A 16,814-nucleotide genomic window follows, 5' to 3' on the forward strand; every position below is an offset into this window, starting at 1 on the left:
TGCTAATTCATTTCTATTTTTATTTTATTATTGGTACCAGAAATAGAACTCAAGACCTTGTGCTTGCCAGCCAGGCATTTGTGCCACTGAGCTAAATCCCTGGCCCTGCTAATTCATATAAAAATGCTACATGGCTATATGTGATAAAGCTTTGTTATTAGTTTTTTTCTTTCTGATCAGATAGAAATTTAACGTGTTTCATTGTTGATTTTGTGAGGTTTGGCACATTTTTGCATCACCACAATCATCAGCATTCCTTGGAAGGGGCCACAAGCCCCTGTTATCACCTCCGAGCAGAAAGGACTCAGTACCCAGCATGGGCGGGGTGACTTATTCAGGGCCTCCCAGAGGTGCCCCAAAGGATCTCGCCTAGATCAGACGCCTTGAACCCAGGACCTTTTCTAATTATCTAAATTTCTATAAATTTCTAGCCCGGTATGTCAGAACATGAAACACAGCCTTTTGATGTAGTTAAGGAAGAATGGGTTCTGGTTTTAATTAGAGAAGTATATTATCCAAATTCTAACTTCTTTAAAGGGCAACTTCAAACTACTGCAATTTGGACTATGAAGGTCAGGAACTAGCAAAATCTATAGGAAGACAGTTTGATCCTTAAAGCAAGTTTTACCACCTTCCCCCCCCCCCTCAGGACACATCCGGCTTGGATTTAGGAATCATCTAGATAATATGAAAAACAATCTGACATCTTATATTGGAATTGTAACCATCACGGGGGCTACCATTAATAAACTAATTCAACCAAGAGAGAAATTTTAGCTGCGGAAAACTGGTTTTCAACTTGATCTAGTCTCTTCTTTCCTTACCTCCTTTAACCTTACCCAAAGACATCTCTGATCCATCTGTTTCAAATATAAACGCCTCCAGCCCCTATCTCCTTGACCTGAATTTATTCTTTTTTTTTTTTTTTGTCTTTTTCCTTTTTATTGGTACCGGGGATCGAACTCACGACTGCCTGCTTGCAAGTCAGGCGCTTATACCACTGAGCTAAACCTCCAGCCCCTGAATTTATTCTTTTTCTTAATGCTCATAACCATTAATAATAGTACATGAGATTACTTTTGTCTCTTCCCTAAATGCTATACAAGCCACCCCCTCTCCCCCTTCACTGCTACTTTCCCACAGAAAGTATTCAAAAGTTTGTGCGGTGAGTGATGTCTGCATTCAACCAAGGCCTGAGATTGTTCTCCACTATGCATTGAGCACACAGGGGCAGGGCTGACTGGTAAAGGCATGGAATGGGTAGAAATGGCTAGAAACGGGATGGGGTTGTTCCTCTTGCTGCCTCTGTGCCGTCTTGGGGGTTGGGCGGCTAAATTGTCCTGAAGGGATCTTTCTTAGAACTGCATTTGCCAGCTTGACCTGTGTTTTTCTTAAAAATGCCCTCATATTAGCAGTATAAGATTCACTTAGTTGTCTCATCTGTCAAACTGCTACACAGACGTGCTGCAGAGAGCTTGGATAACAACATTATCCAATTTTATATTAGGCGCTATTATTTGTTTCTGAAAACAAAGCCAAACAGTAACAGCTGTTCTGTTAATTAGGCAGGCAAACTAGAGAACTGAGGCAAAATCATCCTCGTATCTAAGTAATGATAATGAAAATGTCTAAAGTCTTTTGCCGAGTCGTGGCTGCCATTTCTGCCTCGGCCAGGTTGGTAGAAAGGAGCAGATCTTTCCAGCGCAAGGAGTCTCCCGGGATTCTGATGCCGCACCAAGGATCCGATATTATCTCAGCTCACAGCCCTTCCTTAAAGAAGAGGCGGCTCGCAGCTCAGCCGGCTCTTGAAAAGGGGCTCTCCCGCACCCCACATCCTTCCCGCCCTTCAGACCACGCCCCCCGCCAAGCGGCAGGGAATTTGGACAATTCTACACCCGGCGAGGTCCCGCCCCGCCCCGCCCCGCCCCGCCCCGCCCCGCCCCAGCAGCGAATGACTGGCTCCTTGAGGAGGGCGTGTCTTCGTCAGGCCCCGCCTCTACCCGGCAGCAAATGGGCGAGTGCCTGCAAAGGCGCTGGTTGCCGCCACATATGATAAGGGACTGGGCCCCTGATGGGCAGCGCTTCCCCAGTTCTGCTCTAGTTGGGCCAGTACCCCAAGGCACCGCGGTTCTCTGCCTAGGCTGCTCCGGAAATGCTTTCAGCGGGCACAAACATGGCTGCGGCCTTGCGAGCTGCAGGCGGCCTGCTCCGCGGTCCGTGTAAGTGGGGCTGACTCACCAGGCGCCGAGACTGGGGTCACTCCGACGGCGGGGCGCCCCTGCCTGGGGACTGCGGGAGCGGCAGTGGGCTTCGCGAGGAGTGTGGCAGAGAGGGGACTGGGACACACCCTGCCCAGGGAGGGGCGAGGGGAGCAGCTAGAGCACCAGTGGGCACCGAGAGGCGCGGGTTCTAGTCCCATGGGTCAGCCGGTGGCCGAGAGCAGTGGCTGGATTTCTCAGAGACTTAGTTCTTGTCATCGGTAGGAACACGATTGCTTTGGCCATTACGGAAGGGCAGTAATTATAGGCATGTCACCGAGAGGACAGTAACACAGTTATCCTCGTCATCACAGCCATCATCATCCACTCAGCACTTCTGTCGCGCGGCAGAGGTCATGATGTGCCCACTGTTGTTTTGCCCTAGCTCTTGGTGTCATTTCTGGGCAGCAGGCCCCTCCGTGGGGCAGACCTGGCCAATGTTTTCTAAATAGACAACCTCGAATGGTACTGGCACACTCTGAATGAAAGTTGTGTCCCCTGGGTGAGCTGATGAACCGGTTTGCCATAGATTAAGAGGATTATAAGTGAAGCAAGCAGCATGGTCCCTGGTATACAGTAAGTGCATAAAGACCCCGAAATGTTCACACATTAATATAAAATGTCTCAAAGATAATTTTTAACTGTAACCAGACACAGACTTACGTTTTAAAGGAGTTCCCCAATTTATTAGTCTGGCACCAGCAAGGAGTGGAGAGAATCCACTCTGAACCTCCACATCTTATTATAAATGTCTTTAGTAGGAAAATAAGGACCCAAGACACAAAGAAGATCAGCTCACTAAGGACCCTGGAAGACAAAAGGCGCATTATCTTTTAAGAGGCAGGACAGTACCAGTAGTGGGCTAAAGAAAGTATTGAATTAATCTTTTCTTAAATCAACCTTTGCTGTGGCAAATAAAGTCTGACAGACACTAGGTCTGAAGGTCATTGAACGGTTTGAAAAACTTTACATTATTTTCTGTTTAAAGTACAAGTGACTAAGTGAAAGTAGAAACTTGAGGATTTGAATTTTTTTTTTTTTTTGAGGATTTGAGTTGTTACATACTGATTTTAAGGTGTTTTTGTGGTACTTTAATTTTTTTTTAAAAATCGATACCGGGGATCAAACTCACGACCGCCTGCTTGCAAGGCAGGTGCTTATGCCGCTGAGCTAAATCCTCAGCCCCTGGTACTTTAAATCTTGATTAATAAGAAAAGATTGCTTCTGAAAATGAATTATGGAAGTAGAAGTAAAAAAGCCATTTTATGTACTATATGTTTAGCATAGTATAAAATTAATGTCTTGGCTGTGGGAGGTATATATCTCCATACATATACATGTTTATATGTATTATTGATTTTGTTCCTATACTGAGCTTATGTCTTTATTTTTTATCATCGGTACCGGGGATCAAACTCAGGACTGCGTGCTTGTAAGGCAGACACTTATGCCACTGAGCTAATTCCCTGGTGCCCTAAGCTTATGTCTTTTTTTTTTTTTGGGCCCTAAGCTTATGTCTTTTTTTTTTTTAAATCGGCTTTTGTAATTAGAAAAATCCAGGATAGTAGAAATGAGTGTTGGTGTTTGAATAAAGTCATTAGAAAATATTTTGGCTTTACGCTAGAAAAATAGCAACTTTTAAAAATGTGCTTCCTCACGGGTATTTATCGTTTGTCACAACATAGAATCTTATTTTTACTAATAATTTTAAAATAATATTTTTTTCTTTTTTTTGGCACTGGGATCAAACTCACGACCTTGTGCTTGCCAGGCAGGCGCTTAAGCCGCTGGGCTAAATCCCTGGCCTTAATAATTCATATTGTCTAAGCAGTTTTTTTTTCGTTTGTTTTATACCAGTAATCAAATTTAGGGACCTTGCCCTTGCCAGGCAGGCACTATGCCACTGAACTATATCTTTGACCCTGTAAGTACTTCTTTTTAAATAATTTCTATTTCTTACGTGATAGAAAATGGCTCTATTATGTATTTAAGGACTTGTCTATCATCCTCTGCTGTATCTCCAAACATCCGAAATCTTTCTCTTTTTTTGTCGTTTTCCTTTTTATCGGTACCGGGGACTGAATCCACAACTGCCTGCTTGGCAAGGCAGGCGCTTATGCCGCTGAGCTAAATCCCTAGCCCCTAAACATCCAAAATCTTTAATTTGTTTTTTTTTAAATTTTTTATTTAAAGAAAAAAAAAACAGTATAAGGGTACAAGTAATACAGAATTACAAAAAAAAAAGGTAAGAAATCACTAGTTAATAGATTACATATTGTCATCTTAGAAATAGTTGTTCACTTTAATTTGGTTTTGAAGAATCAGTTGGTATTCATTAATGTAAGTCATATGTTTGCTTTTGGATGATTCCCCTATTGGTATTGTCTAGGAGCTATAAAGCTTTGTTTTCTTTGTTGTTGTTGTTGTCATCTTGGTGAGATAAGGTTTCACAATGCAGTTCTGGCTGACCTTGAACTCAGTTTGTAGCCCAGGCCTCAGACTCACATCCATCTTCCTGCCTCAGCTGCTAGAGTGCTGGGATTACAGGCATGCACCACCAGGCCTGACCACAGCTTTGTTTTTTAACATCATCTTCTCTTTTGGATATCCATCTCTTTGATAGCTTTTGCTGTTTGTAGACCTTCCACATGTAGACCAGTTGTCCATTTAAAGGGTGGCAGTTTAGGGTCTTAGTTCTCAAGCAGGTAAGTCTACACTTTAAGTATTACCGACTTGAACCACATGCAGTATGTCAGGCACTGTTATTGAAGCGCAGAGTCTCCCCTCCCTGTACCCTAATCTTTACAACAGTGCTTTAGGCTGGCCTTATCACTGTTTCACAGATGGGAAAGTGAGACTTTCAGTGGCTTATTGAGTTGCTCCACGAAGCCACATAGCTCATTAGTCCTATGTGAAATTTCTGCTCAGATCTGTCTGGCTACATAACACATTTTCTACTACACAGTGCTTGCTGCCTGTGCTTTTGGATTCTCTTTAGCTGTGAACTTAGTTTATTAAGGTGTTTCAGTTTGTCCTTTGTTGGAATGATTATTTTAAACTCTTTTAGCTAGACAAACTAATCATTTGGTAGGAAACACTCTTTACTCTGCTAGAAACTTTAGCTCATTAGTGGAGTAGGGTGTTTTAGAGATATCTTTAAAGGATGAGTGTATTTACCTTGAGTCCCAAATGGAAAGGGTCCATTATTAGCGTCATGGTCCTTAGCTGAGAATTTGATTGACCATGGAGAAGAGAATTTTTGAAGGGCACAGTAAGCATGTTAAAGGCATGTTAAGCAGCTTGAGAAGGTACCACTTCCCAAACTAGGAAATTCTAACTAGTCAGAGAATATAGTCCCACCTCAACTTCCTATTTTAGGTCTGTGGGGGTGAAATCTTATGTATGACCAGCAGCCAAATTAAGGAAGCCAAAGTTCTTTTGAAATGGAATATGCTTATCCAGTTTATGTTGGGAATTGGGGACATTGCAGCATGATTAAGAATGTGGTTAAATCTCACTTTGTAGTTTAGAATTAAGTTTCTCTAAAATAAGGAGATGTGTGTTGAGTGTAATTGCACTTCTTTATTTCAATCTTTGTACTGCCGCTTGGACGTAGTAAGCATTACTCAGCACTAAGTTACATAATTGGCTCTATTGGGAATAGGGACAATGTGAATAGATGGGAACCTAAGTGTCCTGGAAATACCATTTTCCTATACTTTGTACACATGTTGGGTGATTTTTTTGAAAACTAGAAAAGTTGTAGTTTCCACTGTCTGGAAACTTACAAATGAAATGAATGCTGACAGTAATTATGTGGCAGACACTACAGAGCACTTTACTTGTCATATTTGCTGTAATCTTCATGAGAGTTCTAGTAGTAAGTGTCATCATTTTATTGCTGGGGAAATTCAAGCTCAGAAAGATTATAACTGGGCCACAGGACACATTACTAGTAAATAACAGCTGAATTTATAGGGCTTTATGGCCTAAATACCTCCCCAGGGTTTTGTGGCCTAGGGAGAGACTGAGACCTGTCTCAAGTTGGAGTGCTAGTGGGGAGGTATGTCAGGTGTACCATATGGGACCAGGTGGTGGCTACAGTCCCACAATACCATCTTTACTGTATGGCTTCAGTTTACTGTTACTGTATTTTTAAGACCAACACTGTTCATGCTACAGCTGAAGATGGCAAGTGGACTCCTCAATTCAGGGAATTTCTCCAGGCTCCTGAGGGGCCCAAGTCAGAAGTACACAGGACATATTTATCATACATGAGATGGCAAGTTGAGCTGGATTATGTTCAGTATTCTGATATTGACAGATGGACCTTTGTAATGAGTTAGGAGGGTGACCTGTCAAACTCAAGCTTCTGAAGAAGTGTGGAGGCCTTCAGTGAGTTGCGCTGCAGGCCTGCTTCTCTTCCAACCTCTGGCTCTTCCCTGTCCCTGTTTGACCATTCTTCAGGCCAAGAATTGCTTACATTCAAGGCACTATCTGCTCTCGCGGATGGATCCAGCCTGTGCCGACAGGGAGTTCTCAGGTCTTGGAGCCAGGATGGTCCGGCATGCTGGGTGTGGACAGAGAGGCACATCTCGTGGGCTGTGCAGACTGTAAACCTCATAAGGGAAGGGTGCAGTGAGGAGAAGGGGAAAGAAGGCCTTGTAAAGCACAGGTTCCCCTTTTAGGGTCCAAGGGTGATACTGGGGTTCCCAGTACTGTGTTATACTAGAAAAGGTTTAAAGTCAGAAATGAAATCTTTAGCTAGTTGCAATGTGGCCCAGTTTCCATTCCCTCCGTCAGTGGCTCTTCTTTTCTCTGAGCACTTTGCTACTGCCAGTAACCGTCAGAATGTGCAGTGATCTTGTAAGGAGTCATCTCAAAATCTGCAGCCAGGGAGGGGAAGTGTATGTGTGTGGCTTCTAAAAAGCCTCCCTGCAGGCTCTCATAAGCCATCCTATGCCCCATCCCCTTGGAAAGCCCTAAGTGCCTTTACCTGCCTGCAGAGAAATGTTAGGAAAATCACCTCTGCCATCCCATCTCTTTAAATTTTAAAGCCAAGAATTATGCCCTGAGGACCTCTTCAAAAGAAATTACTTTCCAGCTAGATTTCATGCTAGCACTTTAATTTTGTCACAGTGGTGCATGGCAGCTTGAAGACCCATCAGCCATGGAGGTGCCAGTTGGGTACAGCAGCAGCAGTGACCACCTCTACAGAGACAGCTCAGCGTACTAAAAGTGCAAAACCTCAAGTTCAACCAGAAAAGAGGTGAGTTCAATTTTAGGTACAAGTAAGGATTTCTCTTCATTGTTGCAGACACCAGTGGATGCAAGTTACCTAGGATAAAAGGTATTGGGAAAACCCAGGGTATTAGGAATGGAATGTTGTTTTCTTGGCTTCTTTTTGTTTGGCTTCCTTTTAACAGCTGTTAAAACAGCTACAGGTTTTTTTTTTTTTTTTTTGTCTTTTTCCTTTTTATCGGTACCAGGGATCAAACTCATGACTGCCTGCTTACAAGGCAGGCGCTTTATGCCGCTGAGCTAAATCCCCAGCCCCACAGCTACAGGTTTTAACACTCCATCTCTTCAACTGAGCTTTTGTTAAAGAACACATAGTTGAGCACAAACAGACTGCAAATCTTGCACAATTTGGTTCTGCAGTATGTCACATACACAAATTATGTCTATGCTGGAACATGTTTATTAACCTAATGTAATTATGTTTATATAATGTATGTCTTGTACGGGATAAAGAGTAATCTACCAAGAATTCCTTTAGGAAACTCTACCATTGTTTTTCATCTTTTAACACATGAACATAATTACAAGTGACATATTATAGCTTATAAGTTATTTAAAATGTTAGCGGGCAGAGGATGAAACTCAGTGGTAGTGTTTGCCTAGTGTTCATATGATCTTTATTTAAATCCCCAGCACCAAACATAAAATAGAGAGTACATTTTATAACTCATCGCTTCTGTTTGCTGGCACAGGGCAGCAGTCATGATAGTGCTGAGTTTTCTCAGCCACAGCTGTCTCCTTGTCTTCCTCTGTACAGCAACTACAGCAGATTTTACTAAGAGAATTTACTTAGGTGAAACAGCTCACTTTAAAATCAGGCAAAGTGACAGAAGAAATGTGGCTGTGACCAATTGTGCTAGACTAGATGTTGTTCTAGGAAAGTTATATAGCAATGAAAATAAAGTATTCTAATTTTGTGTTTGTTACTATTCTTTGTGGTTTTGGATTTGTTTCTTAAATGCAGCTGAAGTGTGTTAAGGAGGGGCTTTGGAGTGGAGCCTCAAATTATCTCCAAACTCTGCACTTCATATATATGAATACATATATATGAAGTATATCTCTATATATCTATATATGAATATATATGAATTATATCTATATATATCTATGTATCTATCTATATATATATATATATAGAGAGAGAGAGAGAATGTGTGTGTGAAAATTTGATACAGGGGCTCTAGTTTGCCAGACTGTTCTAGAGGTAGCATAGATCCACAGGTCAGTTGCATCTTATAGGTTTAATTAAGAGCTGGAATTTTTTTTGTAATGCTGATTATATATAGAAGAACACAATTATTGTTTATTAATTGAAGAGTTCAATTTTCTGCTATGTACCTTTAATAGTACAAAGGGAAAACCTCATATTTTGAGATTGCCAGAGTACAAAATATGGCAAAACATTTAAACCTTTCCAAGGAAGTTTTAAAATATGTTTTTCTTTCTCACTTAGATATTTAAACAGAGAGAACTTGACCAGTCAGACCTTGGTCTCAGGTGTGCTCTGTCTGAGGGCGAGATGGAGACCCTTGACTAAAGCTTTGCACTTCACATTCTGGAATAGAGCGGAGTCAGCCTCGTCTTACTAATGCTCCATTCATCATGCACAACACAGTTTTGAATTAAATGCATGAGTATTTGAGTATTTTCAAATCGCATGTGTCTCTTTCATGTCTAAGATCAACATCAGTTTGTAAAACCTTGAGCAGGGCAGAGTAAGTTCACGTTAAAGCCACTCTTGTTTTGAGCTCAGGTGTTATAGATGAAAAACACTGTTCTAAATCTCGTTTGCACATTGATAACCTCTGTGGCTTAGGTAAGTCTTTTAGCCTGGGGTTTCTTAACCAGTAATCTGTTAACTGGCAGCAATCCACGGGAAAATGCACTTAATATATTGTGAGTCACAAATTTTGAGGGTGACAAGCAGGAGAAGACTGGTGGTTTAAGTACAGAGATTAAGGGAATATTATGGCTTCACAAAATGACACATCTGGAATTTTGAACAGCTACCCAATTTTTATTTTTTTTTGGTATGGGGTCGAACTCATGACCTCATGCTTGCTAGGCTGGCGCTTATGCCACTAAGCTAAATCCCTGGCATACATCTGGAATTTTTAGGAAGCAAGAAAAGAAAACTTTGCACAACTATGAATTTAGTGTTAGGATTTCCCTGTGGAAAATTTTCCAATAATGACATCGTCAGCATAGTTCCTTGGTTTAGTAAAAAAAGGATCAAATCTTATAATCTTTTATCTAAATTGGAAGATTTCTGACTTTGTTGTACCATGTCTCCTTATCTGTGAATTGGTTCTTATGCTAAAAGTTTGAATTGAGGATTCAGATTTCTACTTCATTCAACTGCAGTGTGTTTGATCAAAAAATGACTTTTACCTTTAGATTTGACATTCTGCTGCCTAACATTATTGCCAAAAGTTAACAATTTTAAAAAATTGCCAGTGAAGATTGTTATTATAATATCATTCATTTTAGCACACATTGCAAAAAAGACTTCCAGAAGAGCCATCACAGCAGTCCTCTGGTTTTCATCATTGGCATCACGTGGCTCTGCCTTCATGGGGACATGCAAGGCCCCTGGTCCTCCATGGCCCAGCCCAGACTCCTACCTTCTGGTTTCGAGTCTCTGGTTGTGGTTTTCTGGATCTCCCAGTGCAGATGGAGGCAGTTGGTTCTGTTCTGGGTTTTACCTTGCTCCTGGCAACATTTTGGAAGTAGAGAACGCTTAGCCTGGCTCCCTTCTGGCTGTGTAGTTCCCATAGCTGTGTGAAATTTACAAGTTTACATTTGTGTTTAGCATTTCTGTTTGTTTATTTCCTAGAAGCTAGGTGATTTAAAACATTCGTTACTGAGTTTTCTTTTCTTTTCACTTTTTCCTATTCATGCAATGCTTGATTCTTTAGCTTAGAATGAATTTGAACATTTAGTGTAATTTTCTGCAGGAATTATCTAAGCAATAGATTTACAGGGAAGATGGAGGGATGAACAGAATGAGAGATGTAGTTTATCATAGCAGTATATACTGAGGAAGGAGTAAAGGCAAGCACTGGAAAAGGAAGCCTAGTAGAAAGAAAAAAATGTAAGCTAGGAGTAATTATTAAATTAAAGAGAAAGAAGCAGAGAAAAAGAGTGAATGAAGGGCTCTGGATTGTGCCAAATGACACCTTGTCCACTGGTTTCTCCAAGGGAGTCTTTTGAGGTAGAAGGTGGACTTTAGCGTGTGGGGGAACTTGGAGTTTGCATATTTATTAGGGACTAACATGGATGGATTCTTCAGCCTCAGAACAATTTTAGATTTCTACCTTGACTCCCAGTCTCTAAAGAATTTGATCTGATCAGGGCTGGCAGGTTATGGGGAAACAGAATGAGCCCATTGAAGACCAGTGTTGTGGATGGAGCTAAGAGACAACAAGGTCAGAGTGTGAATGAGATAATGGAGAGGTGGCAGCCCCCTTGTTCCCAAACTGCTGTCAGATAACAGCAAAAAGGTGTCTGGATTTTACTTTTGCATCCAGATTAGATGAGAGCTTGATTGCTGAACTAAGCATCTGTTTTAAAGGAAAGTAAAAGTGTGACAGATCAGCGGTTGGCATTTGATTTTCATATAGGAAACCAAAAACTGGAATACTGATGCTAAACATGGGAGGCCCTGAAACTCTGGGAGAAGTTCACGACTTCCTGCTGAGGCTTTTCTTGGATCGGGACCTCATGACACTTCCTATTCAAAAGTAAGAACATCTAAACACCTGCACTTTCTAAAGTAATGTATGCAGTGCCTGTGGCCTCACGTGTAGCTGAACTGTTTAGTTAAAAAAAAAACTTAAATAGTTTTAATCTGTGTGTGGTAGTGGTTTCAGTAGCAGCATTATTTTCTTTTGACCATCAGACAGATAATGACATGGGAAGAATTGCAGAGCAGAGCTGGTCAGTGAGCATTTTCCTTGAGCCCTTCCTCCGGAGAGCCCTGGCAGTTACAGCTGTCTGGACACAACTGAAGTGCCTTTAAAGATTTTTAAAGATATATTTATACTTGGCACTTTAGTGATTGGTTAACACTTAGGGAAGCAATAATTATTATTCATTTGTACTTTTATACGGGTTGTTCCTATTTTTTTCTTTTCATTCTTTCCTCCCCACCTCTCTTCTTCATTTCAAAAAGGTTTTACAGTTAATACATGCATATGATTAAAAATGCAAATAATATAAAAATGCTGTAAGAAGCAAAGATTCTTTTTTTTCTTGAACTGTAGCTTTCCAGTTGCCCACCTGGAAATAAGCAGTTACATTTATAAATAGTTAGTGCACATCCAAACATATGTGTACACATGTCCCTCCCTTATTTTGTTACACAAATATGAATGTACTCATGTACATTACTTGTCACTTTGCTATTTTTTAAACTTAACCGTGCATCTTATTTCATACTAGAGTATATAGATCTGGCTCATTATTTCACAACTGTTTAGAGTTGTATAGTTTTACCTTTAACGTGTGTGTTCACTGATGAATAGTTGTTTATAGTACTATGTTCAACAATATTTTGCATACATCATTGTTCATATATGTAAGTATAAGATATACTTGCAAGTATACATTTTGTTACTTTCATGAGCTGGGTACTTTCTATGTCATTGTTTTCTTCTCTTTTTGATTTTTTGAGACAGAGTCTCTATGTGCCAGGCTGGCCTTAAACTCATGATCTTGCCTTAGTCTGCTTCCTATGTCTTCTATCTAATTCTTGTTAGGTCCAGGATCAAAACATAGGATAGTGTCTAGCATCCAGGGTTCTCTCCATGGATGCTGAATATCCCGACTCTTCAGTGAATGATGCTAGAACAACTTTGGAGTATAGGGGAAGATATTCCTAGCTTTAGTGCTCTATGCCAATTTAATTGGGCTCTTGTCAATACCTTTAAGCTTCCATTTTTTAAAGACTTGTTAGGTTTCTCTTAAATTTTTGCTTATCGTTTTTATAGAGTAGGAAATATTTCTCAGGTAAGGTGGAATAAAATCCACTTAACCTACATGTTAAATGATTTAGTAAGCTGGCACCATTCATCGCCAAACGCCGAACCCCCAAAATTCAAGAGCAGTATCGCAGGATTGGAGGTGGATCACCAATCAAAATGTGGACTTCCACGCAAGGAGAAGGCATGGTGAAGCTGCTGGATGACTTGTCCCCTGACACAGGTATGACGTGTCTCTATTAACACAGTGCTACGTTTGTTCTTTCAGGGTAATTACGAACTTTAAAATAGAATTGGATGCCAAATACTGTTGTTTGTACCTACTCTTCATTTGTGAGTTTCTTGTAGTACATAGTCATTTACCTGAGTTCTCGAGGTGCTATCCTGATACTCCAGAGTACTGCCATTATTTCCCATGTTACAAGTAAAACAGTTAAATTTGGAACAGTTCAAGGCATTAAGTTGGGATAGCTTTTAAGGCACATGTGATGTAACATGAATAGAAGGTGCATATCTCATTGTACTTGAAAAGAAATCTTTAGGAAATGGATTGAGACTGCAGCTAGGACCTTTTCTTTCTGGTTGGATAGCTAATTAGATCAACATTTAGAGCTGAATTACTGAAACCAGAGATACTAAGCAACTTTCTGTGATTGGTTTCAGCTCTTAGCAGATATTGGCAGGTATTGAAGTAGCGCATTGGACATTGCACAAAAAATGATTTTGCACATGATAACAGCCCCATTCATGGGCAGAATAAGACATTAAATGCATAAATGAACTGCAAGTGTCATGTTTAATTGTATTCAAGACACACTTGATTGTAGGATACACTATTTTTGCATAATAAGTCATACAAAATACTGCTGATTAATTTTAAGACTTAGATGTGGATAAATAAATGTTAAAAGTGAAAAATACACATGTTAGGATCCCAAAATACATTCACTGCCATTTTAGGGCCTTAGGACCCAGCACAGGTATGTGACACTGTGGAAATTGTCAAACAGCCTTGTTAGGCAGGACCAAAAAGAACATTCCTCTTCTCTGAGATGTCATCGTTTAGCCTCCGCTAGAATTACTCTCAGAAGTGAGCATTTCCCATTACACAAAGAGACTAAGGTTGCTAGTCCCTCTGCAGACCATCTCACTCGGAAAATTGTTCAATTGCGCTTTTGAATATTAGATTTGTATCCTGTCTTCCCCTGTGGCTCAAGGGCATTTCTTGTGCAGTTCAGCCATACATGCCAGAGTGAATCTTTTTAAATATTGGCAGTGGGAAACTTGCCTGCTTTGCACTTAACTCTTACTTGATAGCAAACAACCCTGCTATTAATAAGATTTAGTATGAATTAGACTTGTACTTTATTTATGGGAAACATGCAGAAATTTTTTCCCCATTTACATGTTACCATAAAGACATCAAATTTGAGAAAGGAAAACAGAGAGACATCCTCCCACCTCCTCCTACTTTTTTGCTCTCTGTGGTGAGGCTGTTGGATGGTCCAGACCAGAAAGGCCAGCTGTGGTCACTGCCTCACAGGTTGACTGGACAGGGTCCCACCAAATAACTTGGTGTTAATCCAGTGTACCTCTGACTGTTGAGCATCTATCTGATCATTTTACTGGATGGTCATGTAGTACAAAGGTGGGAAATTACAAGTGTGAGGATTTGGGGGTTCAGAGATTCTTTGCTTTGGTAATTATCAAAAAAACAGTTGCATCTACTTTATGCAAAAATGAGTTTTAAAAAAATGCTTAAAATATTAAGTATTCTGTCCTCTGCATGCTTACTTTAAATGGTCCATTCTTCTCTTTTTTTGTTTTCTCTTTTTTTGTTACCAGAAATGAAACTCATGACCTTGTACTTGCCAGGCAGGTGCTTGTGCCACTGAGCTATGTCCCCAGCCCAGTGGTCCATTACTCTCTTCTGTAATGTGGGGGATAAGTTTCAAGAGTTCATGGTGCATGTGTTCTCTTGGTGGCTTGCCTGTCTGGTTACTAAATCGCTCCTAATGTGTCAGCAAACTGCCTTTTTCTTTTGCTCATGCTGTTCTTCATCTACAAGTTTCAACAGCCATGTATCCTTCATTCATTCTGCCAGCCACCAGCTCTGCATCAGCACTGACCACTGGTGAGGTACAGTGCTGCAGGACAGGGTGGTGAGTTAGTCACACCTCACCAGCATGGAGCAGCTTGTCTGGTAATTCCCATTGACATGAACAGGCACCTCTCTGGGGGACTACTTTTGCTTTCTGTGGATCTTTAAAGCTTATGCAGGATACTAATCCAGAGTGGCTATTGATTTTGGTGACCCTTTGGCAAATTATCATCTTCTGTGGCCCATACTTGTGCGCCTGGAGGCATACCAGTTAAAGTTTGACTTTTTCTTGCATGGTAGATGACCACTCCTAATCCCTTTACAGGCCTGCTTTGCAGACCTGGTAGTAGTATTGAGTGTGACTACCTATTCATTCATTCTGTAGCAGTCCTATTATTTAGAGTTGAAAGTCATGGTTTCTACTTATAAGAAGTTTCCAGTTCAGTGAGACTGCTGCTTCAGGCATTTTGCTAAGAGAGAAAAAGTTTTCTGGGGACTTAGGGAAGATGGTGCATGACATGTATGAGGGCTGATGAGCGCACAGAATGCAGGTGTGTAAAAGGTGAAACAGTCTCAAAGCATGGGAACTGCTGAGATCACTAGGTGGGGCTCTGCAGCTCCCTCAGGGCCTCCCCAGGATGCCCAGCAAGTTGCTGCTTGTCCTGCTGCTCACACTTTACTGAGTGGGCATAAAGCTGAGTGATGACACCTTTTTTTTTTTTTATTAATTAGGTTTGCTTGTACATTTTAGGAGTCAGCTCCCTTCCTAACTCACACTCTCCATGTTTTTTTCTTTCCATTTTTTTCTTATTCCTCCTCTTCTGTGGTCTGAGTGTGGTCCCTAAAACATGCATTAGAACCTTAATCCTCAAATTCATGTTGATAGTGTTTGAGGTTGGGCCTTTGAAGGGTGAGTGGAGTTAGCTGAGGTTCTGAGGTTGGGACCCCTCATGGTGGGCCTCAGGGGCTTTGTATGGAGAAGGAAGACCTGAGCCATTGCACATGCTCTGTCTCATGATGTGATCCCCTCATCATGTCACAACACAGCAGTGGGTCTTTGTCTGGTGCTGTGCTCTTTGACTTCCCAGTCTTTAGAACTGTGAGCCAAATGACCCCTGTTCTTTATAATTACCCAGGCTCTGGTATTCAGTTACAGCAACAGAAACTGGATGAAGACATTCTTTATTCCTTGTTTTTCCTACATGATTACAAAGTTTACTTTTGAATTGTATCTATTTGGTTATTTCTGTTAGAAAACATCAAGCAAGAAAATGTGATGAATGCAAACAAGTAAAAATGTCATAAGCTGTTGTTTTAGGGACATTGGTGTTGCCTGGCAGTTAGTATGGAAATTTTGAGACTTGCATTGGCTTTGTGCAGAATTGATCAATTAACTAATGCATTGAGTTATAGCTGAATATGGCTTGGGCATGCTTTCATGTAATTACAATTCATTAAAGTAATATAGTGAAGAGAAAAGGAAATAGGTGAGAAGTGTAATCCCTTTGTAGAAAGCCTTAAGTCTAAGATACGTTTTTAAAAATTACGGTTTAATTCTTTGAACTGTGACTGCTTTTAACGAAGCAAAGGTGCACAATGGGTAGGAGCTGGGATTTGGTTTGGCTGATGCTGGCTTCCCCTCCTGCTTGTATAACTTCAAGCAATTTACTTAGTTCACTAAGCTTCAGCTCCAAGAGGGAGAATAATAGAATGCACTCCTAGGATCCTGATGAGAATTAAACAAGTTAATCCTGGACGGCATTTAGCCTTCTTAGTACATGGTAAAAATCCACTAAGTGTGAGCTTTTATAGCTTATTAATGCAGAATTCATGATGTGATGCAAATTTAGAAGCATCATGCTGCGTATTTTAAACCTTTCTTTCAAAGAATCATGTCACACATTGAAACTGTTATGCATGCTAAATAAATGAAGCTTTCTGTTTAAAAATCTCGTTTTTCTGTCTTTTTATTGTTCTCTTGAAAAGCTCCACTGGGCTCAGAGGGCATACTGGGCGAGGCCAGTGAGTCCTGTGTTCAGGCATCACTGTGGCGAGATGTGGCACCTTCTCCTCCCTGTGTTCTGCCTGGGACAGCCAGGTACAGCAGGAAATTTAGTATGATCCACAAGATCCTTTGTGAATACCATTTGTTGGTTCCTCAGCATGAACATA

General features: G+C 40.8%; 1 protein-coding gene across 1 annotated transcript in view; it reads left to right on the forward strand.

Moving 5' to 3' along the window:
- Positions 1 to 1,984: 1,984 nt before the first annotated feature.
- The window catches only part of Fech (ferrochelatase), a 32,596-nt gene continuing 17,766 nt past the window's right edge, over positions 1,985 to 16,814 (forward strand). Inside the window, exons 1-4 of the mRNA XM_003474165.5 lie at positions 1,985 to 2,219; positions 7,398 to 7,527; positions 11,183 to 11,302; positions 12,616 to 12,764. Coding sequence (XP_003474213.1) covers positions 2,153 to 2,219; positions 7,398 to 7,527; positions 11,183 to 11,302; positions 12,616 to 12,764 — 466 coding nt within the window. The 5' untranslated portion in view covers positions 1,985 to 2,152. The remainder of the gene's footprint in view (positions 2,220 to 7,397; positions 7,528 to 11,182; positions 11,303 to 12,615; positions 12,765 to 16,814) is intronic.

Source organism: Cavia porcellus, unplaced genomic scaffold (genome assembly GCF_034190915.1).
Source record: "Cavia porcellus strain 051 isolate PalLab524CR breed Dunkin Hartley unplaced genomic scaffold, mCavPor4.1 scaffold_20, whole genome shotgun sequence".
Classification (NCBI taxonomy): Eukaryota; Metazoa; Chordata; class Mammalia; order Rodentia; family Caviidae; genus Cavia; species Cavia porcellus.